This window comes from Pogona vitticeps, chromosome 1 (assembly GCF_051106095.1).
Source record: "Pogona vitticeps strain Pit_001003342236 chromosome 1, PviZW2.1, whole genome shotgun sequence".
NCBI lineage: Eukaryota > Metazoa > Chordata > Lepidosauria > Squamata > Agamidae > Pogona > Pogona vitticeps.
Window position 1 is genome coordinate 31,906,608 of NC_135783.1, and position 19,966 is coordinate 31,926,573.

The following is a 19,966-nucleotide window of genomic DNA, read 5'->3' on the forward strand; positions in this document are numbered from 1 at the left end:
TCTCCATCATTGCCTTATCCATGTGCAGAGATATGTCTACAGAAGTCCTTCCTTGTACATAAGCTATCCATACAAGCAAGAATACACTTCCTTCTGTCTGTCACCCCTTTTTCCCCCACGGAGAGCAACATGTATGGAGAGAGAGAGAGAGAAGTTCTTGTCCATGTTTATATTGTCCACATAGGAACCTTTCCTTCTGCAGAGGCATAATTGTGTGTGTGAAGAAAGCATTGATGGAGAGGCGAATGGTTGGGCATTCCTTTCAAAACATGTTGCTGAGGAATGGATAAGTAACAATTGAATGGGGCTTTTATTTATTTATTTATTTATTTATTTATTTATTTATTTATTTATTTATTTATTTATTTATTTATTTATTTATTTATTTATTTATTTAATTTATACCCCGCCTATCTGGCCCACTGGACCACTTTAGGCGGCTTCCAAATATAAAATCAAATAATAAAACATAGACAATAAAACAATAAAACAAATACATAATAATCAAAACAAGAACAGCAGTAAAAATAAAAAGGAAAAGTAAGAAAAAATCAAGAGTTGGCTGGAGGGAAGGCCTGAATAAACAGCCATGTTTTTAATTGAGTTTTAAAGGTGCCCAGCGTGGGGGCCGCGCGAATCGCCAGAGGGAGATTGTTCCAGAGGCGAGGAGCCACCGCCGAGAAGGCCCGGTTTCGTGTCTTCTCCTTCCGGGCCTCTCTCGGCGTCAGGCTCCTGAGCCTCACCTCCTGACTCACGCGGGTGATCCGGGTAGACCTTGGTGGGAAGAGGCGTTCCGCCAAATATTTCTGCAGGGTATCCCATAAGCCTAACAAATGGGTGAATCCTTGAGGCAATCTGCATTGCTTTTCCCAACAAGTCTTGAGAAGAGAGAAATGACTATGTTCTCAAGATTAACAATTTCAGATGGAGGGAGGTGGGAGGAATCCATCTCAACCAGTCAGAAGTAAATTTGAAGCCAGGAACCAAGAACCAAGAGTTATGGTTTGGATATCACTTTGAAAGCCTCCTTGGAATAGAAAAAAGGTTGGGAAATCCCAAAATTATTATTATTACAATACAGAAGACTCAGTCGGAAATTAACTCACATGAAGGCAAACTGGAGGGTTATTTAAAGAAGCCACATCACTTTCTTATGAGCTGTTATTCAGGACATGTAGAAGAAAGGAAAGGAGGTGTTCTGGGCAGCCACATATGGGATAGTCCCTCATTATACAGTGGACCCTCTACTTACAGAATTAATCCGTATTGGAACGGTGGCTGCAAGTCGAAAAGTCTGTAGGTCGAATCTCCATTGACCTACAATGCACTGAAAACCGAATAATCCCATAACTGGCAGTTTTTATTCTATTTTTGTTCCATTTTGGGTTTTTTCTGGTCTGTAAGTCGATTCTCCGGCTGCAAGTCGAATCTAAATTTTGTGGCCAGAGAAGTCTGTAACTCGAAAAGTCTGTAAGTCAAGCCATCTGTAAGTCGAGGGTCCACTGTAATGGAGAAATCTTAAATGTCTGGTTGCATTGTCACAGTAGGAATTTCTCTCACCTCCCAGAGATTGTAAATTAGCTTGCTTTGTGAATGCATGATTGGCCCTCAGGATTTAAGTGCAAGACTCCTTTCAAATCTAATTTCTCAAACAAAAAATTCTAACACCTCACATGCTTTCAACTCTAATGAACGGGCTATCTATAGCATCTCTTTCTGCCCCTGTGTAACCAAGAACAAATAAATATTGTAACCAAAACCTGTAAGAGAGGTATCTGGAAGGCAAAGGAATCAGAATGAGGTGAAGCTTTTAAGCAATGTGAAAAGCCGAACCAACAACTTCTGTATATGTGGTATTCACCCACCACCTCCAAATGCAGCTTCAACATAATATTACCCAGGGTGACACATGCATATTAATTAATTGTGAAATTTGTGAAAAGAAATTTGAATATACAGTGGAATGAGCATCCCACTTGAGAAGCAATGCTGAATTGATAGGCACTGGGAAGCAGAAATTCCTATGCCGTTTCTGATTGTATTCAGACTCTGTTTATTCTACACTCCACTTAGCTTGCATAAGATTTTGCACATCCATCTCCTGATTGTTCTTTTTTGTTTCCCTTGGTGAGAAGTAAATCAGACACACTTGGACATAAGGAAAGTTCAGACAATTTTCATACATACAGTTGGAACAATGCCTATGTTGAAAAGGTAACCTGTCAAATTAAGTAGTATCCTTACTTTTCAGTGGAGGTGAAGGAGAATTAAGATCAAAATTTCAACTTCAATTCCTCCAAAGTTCACTTTTCAGCTTAGAGTGTAAGAAAGTAGGTGGGAGTATGAAAAAACATTAGTAGGTCCTAGTTATGCATCCAAAGACACGAAAATCAATACCATTTTTGACACTAATTGCATCCTTTTTCAGACACTCTGCAGATTATTTATGGAAAGCTCTTTAGAGCACCGTGCCTAGCAGCTTGAGGAAGAGTATATTGTCAGAAATGAGTGTGGATTCCATATGTGGATGAATAGAGGATGACCATCCAAAAATAATCAGTCTTTAAACAAACAATCATGCATGGAGAAAGGCCATTGGATAGTATTTGAAGGCCAGAGCTCTCTGACATCATTTGTATGTAAGAAGTGGATACAAAAATAAATTTCTCTCTCATCACAATATTCTCCAATTATATTAAAATAAACGTCTCTAAACACATGCATAATTGTAAACTATTGTATGAGAGTCAAGATTTTAATGATCTGAATGACTAATGACCTGGTAAATGAAATCTATAATTTTTAGATTTTTAAGAAGGAAAACAGATGCTGGTACAAGCAGCATGACAGCACTTGTGCATTCCTTCTAGAAAAGTCTCTCTCTCTCTCTCTCTCTCTGTGTGTGTGTGTGTGTGTGTGTGTGTGTGTAATAGTTACAGACAGGTTTGTATTTGAAAGTTTATTGTCTAACAAAGAAGGTATATAATATAGAACATTAAATGGTAAGATATCCACATTTAAATTTACCTTACATATAGTTTGTGAAGAACTGAAAGAAGAACAAGCAAAGGGAAACGGCCACAGTCAGAGTTACAGAAGCAGTAACCGTAGATCGCTTCAGTTTTAAGAATATTTTCGGCAGCCGTGTATAAACTATTACACATTGCTATTCCAGTCATGAATCTCAAACTGGTTCACAGCTTCATATCCATCTCTTTGGGACATCTTCAGCTAAAATCCTTGTAAGACATCTGTCTAAAATTTTGGAACTGAAAGAGTCATATATCGGCTGCAATGTATTTTTTTTTAAAAAATTCTGCTTTTGTGTTTCTCTTTTTAAACAGAAAGACCTTAAAACTATATGTCACATTACTTGAAAAACATGGTGACTTTCCCTGCTTGAAGCTTAGCCAAGCTCAGGAGCTGCGATGTGGAGAGTCGTTTTAGCCTGTATCAAATTCACTGCAAGCTGGATATAATACAGTGGGGTCTTGACTTGAGAACTTAATCCGTATTGGAAGGCGGTTCTCAAGTCAAAAAGTTCTCAAGTCAAATCTGCATTTCCCATAGGAATGCATTGAAAACCATTTGATCCGTATCTGCTCTTTTCCGTCCATAGAAACTAATGGGAAGCTGCTATTCAGCCTTCGACCACTAGAGGGGGATATTTTGTTTCTTTTTTTTCTTAGGTCAAGAAAGGTTCAGGGAAGGCAGGGAAAATACAGTCCAGGCAGTACCAGGCAGTCTGAAGACTGTCTCCCAATCCACTCTCTAAACGCTGGGAGGAGTGAGGAAACAGACAGGCACCCTTTTCACTGGCCAACAGTTAACTGAAAGTTCACATTTTGCACTTTCCCTGCCTCCCACGTGTTTTTTTTTCAGTTCTTAACTCAAATCTAAGTACTTAAGTCAAGTCAATATTTTCCTATGAGAGCGGTTCTTAAGTCAAAATGTTCTTAACTCAAGCCGTTCTTAAATCAAGACCCCACTGTACTCTACCTGCAGAATTTACACCATCTCCTCTGAGCTTTTCCTGTTGCACAAACTAGTGACGGTTCCTATTGTTTTCAGCAGGGCTGAGGCGTGTGCCAGGAGATACTGGTCCCTTCCTTGCAAGAGCTCCAGGAAACTCCTACCATTATCACCACCACATACAATGATGTGCTGCATTCGCAGAGCCAGGCAGCAAGATATGGCCTAAGCAGTTTTGTAACATAAGTGTGTGTGAATTATGTGAGGGCCTCTTTGTGCACATGTAATAATTACCTGCTGGTTTATTCATCAGACCCATCACTCCTCTAAAACTGGATGTCATCTGGTTGAGCATGTATGGCATACATAAAAGTTTTCTGTCCTATCAGAAGGTATTTTACAAACTGAAATGCTTTCCATTTCGTACACTATTTTTTATTGTCTTCCACCCTATTTCAACATTTTAATATTTTACAAACACACATTTCATTATCGTAGTTTAATAATTAAAACCAGAACTGGTGTCATGCCCAATTAATGTGCCCTGGTAGCATGCCCATTAGTTTTTCCATTAGTGAATTCAACAATACTAATGGGATTACTAGCATGGGATGCTAATTGGGCGTGACATAAGAAACTGGCTTACTTCTTAGCATACCCTTGCTAATGATGAAATTAATGAGCATTTTATTAAATGCTGTCTCATCAAAGTGTACTTAGTTAGCGTTAAAATTGTTACAAACGATGCTGCATGCCAAAGATCAGGTGTCGACAAAAGGGATTCTTTATATGTTTTGGCAACAATCTGGAACATTTTATTTTATTCATCAAAAATCATATTTGTTACCACCCTATTTCAACAAATTGAACTACATAGCCAGCATAGGCCAACCACAGTGTAAATTTGAAGGAAATCACCATGCCGATTCAAATGCATCCCTTTGGATGCTTCTGTAACATTCAAAAAAGCTGAATGGCTACAATCCACAATCCATTTACTTTGCAACTGTGATGTCAGCTTTAATAGGAATTGTTCTGAAGTAAAAGAATTTCATGTTTTTTCCACCTTTGGACAAGAATAGTCATTATAGAATTTACAGCCTTTTTTAATTTGCAGCCTTTTCGCAACCAGTTTGCAGCCTTTTTAAAACACAGAGAAGAGGCCATCTTGACCATCTTCCTTCTCCAGTAGATCAAGCTGAGATGTCCACTGCACCACCTTGCCTGGTGAGCTTAACACAGTTTCAACCTGTGACATCAGTAGAGGTCGATAGGGTGCTTGATCACTGCAAGCTCACAGCAACGTAACTAGGTTGAACCTAGACAAGACAGCTTTTATGGGTCAGACCAGGCTATTATTAATGAGTCTCTCCTTGATGGCAGGGTTCCATGAGCCCTCAAGGAGACATTTATTAGGCCTATTCGTGAAAAATCTAACTTGGCAGCAGACAATATTAACAACTATAGATAATGTTCCTTTTCTTAGCAAGCTATTGGAGAGAGTGGTGGCCGATCAGGCACTCTTGGAGGAGACAGATGCCCTCGCTCTATTCCAGTCTGGGTTCAGGCCACGCCATGGTATAGAGATGGTATTGGTCACCCTGCAAGATGGCCTTTTGAGGGAGACTGACAGGGGCAAAATGTCCTTGTTGGTCCTCCTCAACCTTCAATACCCTCCCGGGGTGGCTATCTGGGTTAGGGATCAGTGGCCTGGCTTGGCCTGGCTCCAGTCCTTCATAGAGGGCTGTCCTCAAAGAGTTCAACTTGGGGAGATTATATCCACCCTTGGACTCTCAATTGTGAGAGTCCCACAGGAGTTGATCATCTCCTCAATGCTGTTTAATACTGTATATATATGAGGCTGCTGGGGTTTCGAAGCTTGACACCCATCTCTATCTCTCCTTCCATCCCTCTGCAGAGGATGCCATTCTGTCCCTTGACTGCTGTCCGGATGCTGGGCTGGGCTGGATGAGGGACATAGACTAAGACTGAACCTGGACAAGACCTGCAGTTGGGTGACTCTAGTGTTTGCAGAGGATGAGGTTCACAGCTTGAGTGTACTCCTGCACCCAGCACTGTCAATGGAGTCCCAGATAGTATCAATGGTTCACTCCACCTATTTCCACCTCAGGTGGATTGCCCAGCTGCATTCCTACGTTGACACCGGGTCCCTCAACACACCGGTCCATGCATTGGTAGTCTTGTGATTAAACTACTGCAGTGCTCTCTAGGTGAGGCTGCCCATGGGGCTGCTATAGAAATATCTGCCAGTCCAGAATATGTGGCCAGACTACTGAGTGGTGTAAAGAAATATCAACATATTTCCCATATTTTGGCCACCCTGCATTGGTTACCTGTTTGTTTTCATGTGAGCTTCAAGGTGAGGGTAACCTTATGAACAGTGAACAAAGACCAAATATTCCTGACCAGAGTACTAGACAATACATCATACTAGAACCATGTGTGGGTCATGGAGCCAATAGTGAGTTGTGAAGGACTTGCCTAGCCTACCATTCCTGCATCTGATGTAGGCATACAGCCTCATCATCCCAAGACCTGCCTAGATACAGTGGCAAAATAAAGAGCTGAACACAAATAGTATGCTCACGCCGGGGAGGAGTCCTGTAGGGAGTCCCCTGAGGAGGCGTGCCTTTGCCAGCCTCCCGGAGGCCACGCAAGACTACAAGGCTGCCCAGAGAGTAGTCGAGGGGCGTAGGGACGAGTGGGGCGTATTTAAAGGGGAGCATCCCTGGGTGTTAAATTTCATGGCTGCAGGGCGGTCGGCAGCAAGGACGGCTTCCCTCTGACGAAGTACCAGTTTTCAGCCACTATATAACGCAGCCACTATATAACATGTAGGCAGGAGGCCTACTGTGTCTGTGTCTTACAGGAGCTTCATGGGTACCGAGGAGGAGACACATCATCATGGTGGGCCACAGTTTTGTGTTTTGGGCTGAGAGAGATGCTGCCACATCCCCATGGGGGATCAAACTGGGCCTCGATGGGCGAGCCCATGTGGATTGGAGAGGGCGCCGCAGCATGCTGTGGAGTCAGCTTTGTTGAGTGGTGGCCTTTCGCCTGACATCCGCCAGACGTGTTGGTGATATACCTGGGCGGCAGCGATTTGGCTCGGTACCCGGAGAGGTCCCTGGTAGTTGATGTGATCCGCGATCTCATTTGGCTGAGAAGCACGTACCTGGAGATGCAGATGATATGGTCGGCAATTATCCCTCGACAGTTTTGGAAAGGGGCGAGGCAGTGTTGGCCCGTAAACACTGACCAACGGAGTGTCAACCGGGAAGTCTGCAGAGCAGTCCGTGGCAGCCTGGGATTGGTGGTTGGGCATCACAGGATTTGGCTCGATATGCCAGAATTCTTCAGCTGGACGGCGGGCACCTGTCGGACCGAGGCTTGGACATCTATTTGGAGGACATTAAGGGGGGCCTGCTCTTGGAGCTGGAGCGGCTTGAGGGGGAGCATGGGACATAGTGTGGCTAGTTCCATTGCTGTGGCGGGTAGTGCGGATTCAAAAGGCATTGGAGCTCAGAATATATGGTAATGGCTTGAAATTGCAGCATATCTGAACTCGCAGCACTGCCGATCAGGCGATCTCAGCACTGGGAGGGAAAGATGCACTGGGGACACACCTGGACCCATGGTCAGCACAGAGAGAAGGAAAGAGGGTCCGGGGAAATTGGAGGCCGATAGTTTTCCCATGGTAATAAAGAAGGGGATGACTGAGACCATAGCACAGCCCGCTGGCTGTTCAATGATCACATGATAATCAAGAGGTACTTTGAATCCACACTACAGCAGGACCCCCCCTTTTGGCCAAAGGGTGGCAATGGTCAGGAGAATAGAATGGAACGGACTTTAATAAAGCGTGGCCCATGTTTAAACCATACACTTGGTCTCGCGTGGTTATTCCGTTGTAGAATAGCAATAAGTTAGAGAAAACAGTATATAAATTGTGTATATGGTGTTCCTTCAAAATTCTAGAAGGGGATAAAAAATGTGAAATACTGGAGGAATATGGTCAGTTGTCAAAAATATTCTGATCTAGGGGCAGGCAAGGTAAATTCTTCCACCAGATCTAATCCGCCAGATTTCCCAGATTTGCCCTTGTTGCATTTTGATAACCATCTGCTTACTCCAATAGGACCATTATGTAACTATTCAAAGGGGAAAAATAATAGTGAGGCTTTCATATCAAGGGCAACAGCACAGTACTGAATACCGCGTGCCATAGGCAAGAAACAAACTTGCCTATGCCTTGTTGATACACTTTACAGAATTAGCTGGTTCATCAGCCTACTGTCGGAAGTCAGATGCTGGACTAGAAACAACTTGCTGTGCTCCAGTGAAGCAGTTCCTACACTGCCATGAAAACTCATGTCAGGTAATATTTGTTAGTCTTTCAGATGACTCCATCCATATTTTTTGTATGTGGGAAATGGGTAATGGGTAAACAGTGCATAGCAAAAAATGTGGCTTACAGTTAAGCTGCCTGCTTCCAATTATTTGCCTGATATGCAAGTCCAGTTCATTGACCTATGGATTCAGAAATTGTCCTGTCATGCTTAGGCATCCTTGCTGCTGCTTGAAAAAGCAAAGCTTACTTCTTCAGGACCAACAAAGTGTTCAGACTGAAATGCATTATGTATATGTTCATTTTCCTATATCTGAATCTCATCTGTTGTGTAGAGGGAGCTGGTCTGGCAATTCTCTTTCTCTTTTCCGCCTGGAATTCTCAATTTAAGAATTCAATCCTATAAATATTTCTTTGAGAGTAAATCCTAGTTCCTTTGCTTTTGGAAGCAAACAGTGAATGTGCCATTTCATTCCTCTGAAATATCACTATTTTCTTTGGTTGGGACCCTTCACTGTGCAGAAGCAGAATGCAGCGCACTTTGAACAGCATCTGCAGCATTCACAAACAGAGTAAACAGCTTTGGACTTGGTCAACGGCAGTCATGCCAAGAACCTTGCAGTTTGGCAAGTCCATTCCTTTTAACAGGGGATCCTCTAAATTCCACCTTTTGATGTATGAGAGACCAAAACTCCCCCAAAAGGAGAATGAAGAGTCAAGGTTCTGGATAGGAACAGATTATTTGATTCCTTAACAATTAGGCTAGAGCAGTGGTTCCCAATCCTGGATTCTCTTGGACTGCAACCCCAGAAATTCTGGCCAGCACAGCATGTGGTGTGGGCTTCCAGGAGTTTTAGTCTAAGAACATCTGGAGACCCAAGTTGGGAACAACTGGGCTAAAGGGTTCTTTATGTAGATAAATGAATCTGCTACGACATAGCATGCAGAGCATTACACTAAGGATAATTGCATCCTATGGAAGGAATACAGTACAAGCTATCCTGGCTTCTTATGAAACGATGGCAACTTTTGCTTGTATATGCTGAATAGCTCAGTGGTTTAGGTCTCTGGCTGCGAAGCCAGAGGTTGGGAGTTCAGTTCCACACTGTGCCTCCATGTCAGAGGCTGGAATTGATGATAGGATCCCTTCCAGCTCTGCAGTTATAAGATTATAATTATTATTATAACAAAGGGAAGGATACCACTAGGTTCTTACCCCAATGGAAGAAGCCTCAATGGTAGTGAATCAACCCTTCCCACACAACCCCTCAGTATCTGCTCTAGATGGACTGGAAACCCTCCAAGAGGGGAATCTTGAGAACTGTGAGACACTGGCAGCAGCAGGAGAGCCGCAAACAGCATTCACATGAGAGCTGCATAAGAAAGAAAATCTCCTCTGAGATTTAGTGACCAGTTTCTTCTGTCAGATAAGGCAGTGGTCCCCAACCTTGGGCCTCCAGATGTTCTTGGACTTCAACTCCCAGAATTCCTAGCCAGAAGAGATGGTGGTGAAGGCTTCTGGGAATTGTAGTCCAAGAACATCTGGAGGCCCAAGGTTGAGGACCACTGAGATAAGGAACCACAAGGAATCTAGGCAAAAAACGAAGCTAATTTTGTTGTTGTGTTGTTTTACTGCATGGAATATTGTGTCTATCATCTATAAAATGTTCATTATTGTTGTTTCATTTCTTTTAGGGATGTATATCATCAGCCAGGAGAATTTTCTGAAAATTAAACATTTTCCCCTCTCATCACAAAGACCCTACAGTTTACAAATAATCCCTTTCATTGTTAGGAACCTGTGAGGGCTGAGGGACAAGGAAGGTGAAGTCTTTGATTACTGAATGTCACCATCAGAATAACTTTACCATTGATGGTGATTTTCAGTAATAAACATGTTCCCCCCCTCCTGTCCCACAATCCCTTACAGCTCCCCTGCAATGAAAAGGTTACTTGGCCCACAGAGGCATCAGAATGGGAGGGGAGAACTTACAAAAACTAAATTTCTGCTATTGTTTGCAAAATACATCTTATGACATTTATTATGACCTTTTATTTTAAAAAATGCTTTTTATTCCATTAGCTGCTTGAATACTTTTATTTTTAAGAGGAGCACTTGTTTTGCACAACCCAACAGTTATTTTATTACAGCTTTGCCAGCCTCTACGAAGATGTTACTTTATGTATCCATAGTGTCAGTACTTCATGCAAAAGAATTGCATCTCTAAAATATAAGTCAAACTTCATAATCTACCAGCAACTCACTACCCAAAGAACCATAGGTGTGTTGACTCTTGTCTGGTAAGAAAAATTCCACTACAATTCAGATTAAGCCATTAAAGTCTCCATTAACAAGCAGAGAAAGAATGGAAATTATTACATTAATAAAGGTGAAAATGCCACTCACACTGCATTTTTCACTACTTTTACTATACCTGTGGATCAAAAAGGAAGTAAGGACGTCCACTTTGCAGCTGAAGTGCAATATATTCTTCTTGATTCCCAGGTGAAACAGAGAGAAAAATTAGACCAACAGGTTCTGTAGTTCTAAAGCTCACTTTAAGACCTTAAAAAAAGAAGAAGATATTTGCCTCTTACTTTTTCATTCATTCATAACATGCACATATACATCTATCTGGTAAAAGAAAAACCAGAATTATAATTTAGGTGAAAGAACTCAAGAGACATTGTCACAATGTGTGCTTGATACCAGTGAACCAACTTACATGATTGTTTGGAAAATACTGTAAAAAAAATCACATGGTTTTGCCTCCTTCAAGTTTTGGTAACTCAGGAAAAGTATGTCAGGAAAAGCCTAGCTGGGCTTGGTGCCCAGCTGAAGATCCAGGGATTGTCCAGAGAGGACACGAGGCTGTGTGACCTTGGTCAAATTACATGATCCCAGAGGATTCTCTCCAGAAGGGAATGGTAAACCACTGCTGAGTACTCTATACCTAGAAAAAGTTTTCCGTAAGTAAGAACTAAACTGCCAGCATGTGAATATTATTGTATAGCAGAACACCCACACCCACATCCACAGGGGATTGGTTCCAAGACTCCCTTGCATATGCTGAAAACTGCAGATAATAGCGAATGCTATACATAGCATGGTAAAAGAAAAGAAAAATCCAGAATAAAATTATTTTGATATGCATTATCAGAACGGACCACTAGAGGGCACTAGAGGGCACCAGAGACCACGGTATGCATTCTTCAACAACAAGAATTCATAGCACGGTCACTGGCTCTCTCTAGTGGCCGGTTCTGATAATACATATGAAAATAGTTTTTTTCTGGATTTTAAAAAATTCAAATATTTTTAGACCATGGACAAGTGAAACTGCAGATGCTGATCCCGTGCATACAGGGGACCTACTGTATTATTGGTAAAGGAAAGATCAACTATATTTATTTGTTCAGTTGTTCTCCATTCTTTTCTACCACAAGTTACTCTTTAATCTCACAGTGACATGTAAAATCTTGCACTACAATAACATCAGCTAATTCACTTAAATTGTTTGCTTCTTTGTTAGGTGAGAGGAATAATACAGGATATATGTAAGACCCAAACCTGCTTTTGAGTCTTTCCTTTATAAAATGATAGGAGAAAATACATTATAGGCTTTAATACGTTATAAAACCCAAGTAAGGCTGCTGGCTTTCCACATCCTATTATCTATGGAGTACACAACTAAAACCATGTGAATCACAGAAAGCTCTGCCTTCTGCTAGAAGTTTTTTCATGGAAAGTTTCTGCATACACATGCCCAAATATAGAAGGTGCAAATCTCAATGAAAATGGAAAACAGAATTTTCAGATGTTGAGCTTGACACAACTTTCATTGTGCCCTACTATTGTTTGCTCATTCTGTTGTTAACATCTCAGTAGTAACTTTTCCATGAGAGCACCTTTTAAAAATTGGGCCAGAATAGAACATTCATATTTGTAGGAGCTAAATATAGCAGCTTCTAATCTCCTACTGTTACGATTTTTAGGTGACAAAAAGGCATACCAGTGGAAGTGAAAAGTAAATATTTGATGAAGGCTATGTTGACACAATTACATTGCTTCTCTGTTGAATATTGAAATTAGTTGTAAAATTCCATATTGTTTTTGACAAGAGCACTTAGGATTAACAACATATTCTTATTTCATACACATTGATACTTATGTCTTTGTGATTCCCTTTTAACACACTAAACAGACAGCAACCTAATTTATTGGGTTTTACCCAACTGTATTAAATGAATCAACTTCTTCACATTCATTTTCCCCTTCCTTTGCCATACATAAAATAATGTAATAGAAGCTTTTTATGTAGGCAGAATCTAATATGAAAAATTAAAGAATCATAACTGTATCATGTATTCCTATTACATAATGCTACTAATTACCTCACGCCACAAGCAGTATCCTTTGACCCACACACTTTAATCACGCCACAGGTTGTTATGCAGTGCATCACAATGTACTCACAAATATTAAGACATTCACTTGAGATAATGAACATCAATCATGTTATTAAAATAGCTGTTCACAGCTATGTGACAATTGACTTTGAATAAACATGACAGGGGATATAATCAAAAACTCTTTTATGTTTCAGTGGCATTTCAGAGACTTGGAATGAGAAAAAGGAAGAAAAAACTAGAGGAAAAGGTGGAGAAATTTAATTTCTAGTTACTTATATTTCTTTATTTATATTGGCCATTTCTTAACAGACATTCTATCTTGGCACTGAAGGTGAGTTAATATACAGAAAATCTAGAATTAACAGCTGTGAGGGTTCGACATCAGGGGCTTCCGTCACACTCAATAAAGTATGAGACAGTTTTAACTCTTCAACATTGTCTTCATTTATTAACAATTCAACATTAACTGCAACATCTTTAGGAACTAGGTTTAAAGTCTCTTGCCCTCTGAACTTTGACTGCAAGGGTGTCCAAACGTTACTAACAAAGGGATTGGTTTCATCAAAGTCCCATGGTCCAGATAAAATCTTCTCTGTACCCAGTGGTTCTCCTTCTTCTCTCTCAAGACCTAGTAGTGGTAGGTTCTCTTCGTCTCCGCTCCAACCCCAGAGTGGGGAGCCCTCTCCTGGACTGGCCAGCCATGGTCCGGGAAGACCCCCATCTTCTGGAGCTCCGTGAGATGCCATTTCTTCTTCGCCTCAATTTCTCTCACCACGGCTTCCTGATCCTCTCTCAGATGGCACCTCCACTCTTTTGCTTCAGTCTCACCCCAATAAGAGGGATGCGGTTGTAACCCTTGTTGTCTGCGCCTCTCTGCTTCCTCATGGGGAACCTTAACCTGCTCCCATTTCCTGTCCAGGGATCCTGAACCCAAATCATCTCCCAACCCCCCGGAATGTCTTCCCGCCTCTCTCTTATATCTCCTACCCCCGCCTCTATCGAGCCACCTCCCTTTCCCGCCAAATCCCCACCAGTTGACCCCGACATGCTTAACCCTTGCATTTCCTGTATTAAATCCCGGGTGTCTACCCCTTGATGTTTCAGACCCTTTCCTTTTCTCAACTCTTCCAACTCCTTAATGTCCACCTCCTTGCTTTCTTTCCTAGGCGGAGAGGGTGGGGGAGAAGTCTGGGTCTCCTTAGATTGGGATCAGAGTGACGGCAGTCCTACATCAGCTTCCTGACCCTGGCTGGGGATATTACAACAGCATAGTTAATAAGCATCAATGTAAAAGTGAATATGTCTTCAACAGATCTTAGTTAGCCCAAAGTTCATTATGTATAACATGTATGCATGCATGTATATACTGTATGTATGACAAAGAATCAAGCACACTTAAAATGTATTCTCGAAGGCTTTCACAGCCAGGATCCAATGGTTGTTGTAAATTTTTCGGGCTGTTTGGCCATGTTCTGAAGGTTTTTCTTTCAAACGTTTTGCCATTCTCTGTGGCCGGCATCTTTAGAGGACAGGAGTCCGTCTGTGCCCTAAGTTCTGACTCCTACCTAAAACTCCAAAGATTTATAATTAAATCTTTAATTAATTACTTTACATTATTTGTCTTTGCACTGTTATGACATCATTCCATAGCAACACGTTGTTCAACATTATTTTATTTTATTTATCTACTGCCTCTCTAGTGGACACACTACTTTTAATTTAATAGCAAATTAAAAACTCAAAAACCCACATGTAATGGACTTTTACTTGAATTTGAAGTTTCAGATTACCACAAGGTAAATGCTTATTTGAAAACACTTTTCTGAGATTCTCATATATTAAATGATATTTGTTTAAAAGCTGTACAAGGGACTATCTGGCTAAAACAGAAACATGTATAGTCTGATTTGGATTTTTCTTATGCTACCTTACTGAATGTGAGGATTATTCCTACTACCAGCACAGCCTCTGTAGGTCTCTGTTTTCTAGTCATGTCTTGTCCTGTATGTATTACATTTTTGCAAAGGTACCATAATACCTCTCTCTTTCAAAGATAAACAGCCTTTGAAAGCTGTTCTCTGATCCTTTGTGGGATGTGTGTTTAACAATTGCCTTAGAAAGGCCATTTTGAAAAACATCCCACCCCAAGGATCAGGGAACACATTTCAATGAGGTACACAAGTATGACCCAGTTTGCTTCTGTATGAGACAATATGAGCGGGCAAAGTATATGGCCAGAAGACTCCTTTTGGATGGAATCAGCTGAGGGAAAAGTAAGATGGCTGAAATTCAGTCAGAGGCATCTATCTATCTGTGGTATTTTAAAGGTGTTCTCTATAATACAAACGTTGGCCAGATTTGAAAAACACAATAAGTTAAGAATTTTTTTAAAAAGTGTTATAGCATCATCTCAAGACCACCAAAAACTTTTTTGACCGCATCCATCTACAAAGTGCATAAGCTGGAATATTGGTGAATATCTAGATGAACAAATAAAAAGGTGAATGAAAGAATAATAGAATTGTACTCTATCCAAATTCCCAAATCAAGGAAATAATCTTGATTTAGATCCAAGTACTTTCTGCTGTGTTGAAATGACTAATTTGATACCTGTTTTTATTTTTTCTACCACCCCATTATACCCACTACTGGTAAAACAAACAGGACATTTTAGCTTTAATCTTCTTACTACATAACCCAAATAACTTCAGTCATGTTTGCATTAATGTTGCATTAATCATGTTGTTGCGTATTAATGAGTTTTCAGGCTATGCTAATTACTGTCATAGATTCTGCAGCAGCCCATTAAATATACAAATTACAGAATTAAAGAGCCAGAGCTCTTCATGATTAATCTTTAAATGGAGAAAAACTAATGATGTCTGTACAAAGTTTCTCTCTACTTTGGGCTGAGTGAGCCCAATGAACAATCAATTAGAGTATTTGAGGAATAAGAAGCCCATAAGATATTGTAAGGTGTGCGTGTTTTTTAAGTTCCTCAAAATAGACATTGAAAATATCTGGGGTTTTTCTAAAAAGATTTTACACTATACAAACATTTATAAAATCTCTGAATCTTTAGGACTTTCTTAAGTGTCTAGAAGCTTACATTCATTATCATGTGCCCACTGGAAGCAGCTGCCTCTGTATGAATATAGTAAATCAATCTTCTCTTTTTAGCAAGGACACCAGTCCTGTTGCTCTCTAGTTAAGAAGATTTACAGCAAACCTTGGTGAAAACAAAGGCAAGATAAGTTTAGAGTCATTTGATAAGAGTTGATGTATTAGAAGCACTTTCCCCTTCTAGTTCCTGAATGATGTTTTGTTTAGGAGGAGAACAATGGGTAGTGGTTAGGGACTGTAAATTAAGAGAGATGGATTCTGCACCAGGTTCTGCCACAGACACAGTGCAGAACATTAGTCAAGTCATTTAACTTCTTCTATCCTAATTTCATGCATCATCTGTAAAATGGAGGTTGGGATTGGGTGCATCTAATTTCCAACAAATTATTCAGAAAAAAAAGTTAAGTAGTGAGTGAGAATCTTTTTATACTATCTGAAAAATATTTTCATTCTAATCTTAAACCAACATGTTCTTACTTATCTTTGCAGGGGGCGGGGAATAATATCTGCAAATTGATGCCAACATATTTGTGGCACATGTGCATAAATTGCAGAAATAGCGTTTTCTGGATTAATATGCTGTATAGCTACTAAAATCAACACCTACAAGTATTTCTAGAATATAGACTAATGTCTATTAGCAGCAAAACAAATAGACAAGCTCAAAATGTGCAAAGTTTAGTCAACTTCATCCATGTTTTGCATACAGAAAACCACTTTAAAGGGTGTGGAAACTTAATGTAAAGCAGGATGCAGTGGGCCGAGTTTTGTTCATGAGATTAGATCATACCATTCATTAATACTGAGGGTTTTTTTCCTGTTTGTTTCCAGGGTTATTTTGAAATCAAGCAAAAACCTGTAATTGCCCAGACATTTATTTTCTTTGCTTGCTTGTTGTTTATAGTAGTGCACTCAACATGTTGATCTTTGTAAACTCTTTTGAAATATCTGATAAAATATAAAATGTCTTCAATAAATAAATAATCACCCACAGTGAAGGAGTTAGCTTTGTACACAAACCTGGACAATTATGTTTGAAATCATGTATCAAAGACTCGTCTGATCCATGCCAAGTTCACAGCTGTGTTGTCATGGATTGGTTGGGTGACAGTGCAAGTTTGGCATCATCTCAGATTATTATGAAAGTCATAAGAATGAAGAGTACTGTTTATAATACAAACACAGACGATACGTACATGAATGCAAGGGATAAAATTCTGGGATGCATTTACCCATGGCATTGCTGTTAACTGTATAGTTACAATTCATATTAAGAAAACACAATAATAGCAATCACATCCGTGTTATATAGGAATTGCACAAGCATGGAACTGTAGAGCAGGAACCAATGTCAAGGGTTATTGTGCCCAATCCTCTGATGAAGTAGGAAATCCACATTTATATACCTCAATACAGTAGATAGCCACCCAACCTCTGTTTATACACTTCCAATGAAGATACCACCTCTTTCCAAGTTCATCCATTCTATTGCCAAGTAGCTCTTTCTGTCACAGCATTCCTCCTGGCCACTCTGCTGGCAAGAGTTCTTGGCCGATTGGAGCCTCTTTGCCGCACTCTCCGGAGTAGCACGAGACAGCTGGGTATCACGTATGCTCCATGTGGGTGGGAGCGGGAGCAGGTTTATTTAAAAGGATAGCTCCGCCCCCATTTTGGTCTCTTTCGAGGCTCTCAGCCCACCGTCCGATCCTGTTTCCAATGTTAGTTTACTGATCGCCATTTGGGGCCGGATAGGAATTTTTGACCCGCCGCTTGATTGGCTGTTAGTCATACGTCTTTTTCACCTATCCCACAGTGATCAGAGTCGAGGTCGTTTATGGGTGTTATTATAAAAACTGGTCACGCCGGCGGGTAGTGCAGAAGGAAGTTGGATTGGTGAGTCCTAGTAAGAGCACAGTAAGGTTATAGCTCACCCAACCTCCTAGCGATGTGGATCATGAGATTACAGTGGTGGGGGGGGAAGGATGCGCTGGGACCTTGCATAGACCAAAGGCCACCAAAGGTATAGGGGCTTGAGGCCCAAGTGAGGTCAGTGCCAAGCTGGCTGGGGTTGCGCTGTCTAGAGGACTGCACAGGCCCGGGGCAGGGGACTCACCCGTATTGGCAAACTGAGACCCATTTATTCTGTTCCACACTACAGCATGCCCCTCTACTTGTTCAGTTTAATAAAGCATGGCCCTGGTTTAACCCAACTCTTTGTCTCGTGTCATTATTCCAGATGGGGTGGCAATGATATTTAGTCAAAATCTCCTTTCTTGTAATTTGAATCCATTGCTTCATGTCTTACCCTTCACCATTTAAATGTAGAAAATGACATTTTTCCCTGTGAAAGCTCATTTTGCTTTTCTTGACCCCATTCTTCAAACTTGGATGGAACTCATCTGGCCCTGCAGATTGGAATTCATTTTAAAAAGCAAGTGATTGTATACTACCTCTTTACCACTCCTGGGTAGCAGCCTCTTCACTGTCTTTTTTTATTCTGCCTGCATGAGATTGAGCACTGCTTTCCTTCTGGGAGGAATCTGAGAAAAGATAGTTCTTCCTTCTCTTGTTCCTGTTGCTTTGAGCACACTTGAAAACTCTCTTTTTGTTGTTTCTCCCTTGCAAGTCTGAGCTCATTCTGAGTTTTAACCTTCCTAACCTCCTCTCTTTAAAAACCTGGTTACTCATTTCTACTCTTCCTTGGTGATTTCACCTTTTTTTCCACTTCCTATATTTGCCCCTTCAAATTTTACCTCATCTGAAAGCTTGGTTTTCAGCTACCTCAGTTTCTTAAGCTGTCTCTAACTTTTATACAGTATGTAATAGAAGATGTTTGTGATTGTACCTTCAGTCACTCACCTTTATGAAATCCCTGTGCTTCATATCCTTCTTTCTCTCTAAGTATTTCTGACTATGGGATGTCATCCATTGTTTCTTTAAGCTTATCGAGATCAGCTTTCTTGGAGGCCTGAATATGTGTAATAGTATTAAGTATAACAAATTACGAGAAACCATGGTCACAGTCACCCAAGTTTCTTACTAATTCCAGCTTGCTGACCAGTTTGTCCTTGTTAGTATGGTCCAGATATAGAACAGCTGACTCTTTTTTGCTTCTTCCATTTCCTGGAAGATGGAATGGTCAGCAAGCAAAGTGAAGAATTTGTTTAACTTTTTTACCCAAACTGGACTTCCAATATATATCAGAGTAATTGAAGTCTCTGATTACTATATTCTCAAAGGCTTTCACGGCTGGGTTCTGATGGTTGTTGTGGGTTTTCCAGGCTGTTTGGTCGTGTTCTTAAGGTTTTTTTTCCTTATGTTTTGCCAGTCTCTGTGGCCGGCATCTTCAGAGGACAGGAGTCAGAATGCTGTCTGTGCTCTGTTGCAGTTTGTTGGATAGTGGAGTATTTATAGCTGTGTGATCAGTGTCTATTCCAAAAATGAAATCACAAGAGCCAACAAACCAAGAAAACAACACCAAACTGAAGAGGAAAAGCAAACACCCACAAATAAAGTATTTCTGCCATACATCAAAGGGGTCACGGAGCACATGGGGAAACTTTGGAAAAACACAACCTACAAACAGTATTCAGGCCCAGCAAAAAAATACATCAAATGCTATGTTCAGCAAAGGACAGAAGGGACCACCTCACCACTGCAGGAGTATCTGGTTGTGGTCAGGTATATATTGGAACCACAAAATGCAGCATCCACACCAGAATCAAAGAACATGAGAAGCACTGCAGACTAAAACAGCCGGAAAAATAGGCAGTAGCTGGACATGCCCTAAAACAAGCTGGACATGAAATTCTATTTCAAAATACTGAAGTACTGGACAACACCAGCAATCATTATGTTAGACTGCACAGGGAAGTCATTGAAATCCACAAACACCAGCAGAGCTTCAACAAAAAAGAAGAAAGTCTAAAACTCAACAAAGCCAGGCTCCCATGCTGATCGCCATAATCACCCAATCTCCTGAAAAGGACAAAAGCTGATCCCACAGATATAAATACTCAACTATCCAACAAACTGTACCAGAGCACAGACAGAGTTCTGACTCTTGTCCTCTGAAGATGCCGGCCACAG

The 19,966-nt window shown here is 40.7% G+C and overlaps 1 protein-coding gene across 1 annotated transcript in view; it reads right to left on the reverse strand.

The window, feature by feature from the left end:
- USH2A (usherin) overlaps positions 1 to 19,966 on the reverse strand; it is a 559,229-nt gene that overhangs the window by 420,716 nt on the left and 118,547 nt on the right. Inside the window, exon 20 of the mRNA XM_078392221.1 lies at positions 10,777 to 10,907. Within this exon, the coding sequence (XP_078248347.1) occupies positions 10,777 to 10,907 (131 nt within the window). The remainder of the gene's footprint in view (positions 1 to 10,776; positions 10,908 to 19,966) is intronic.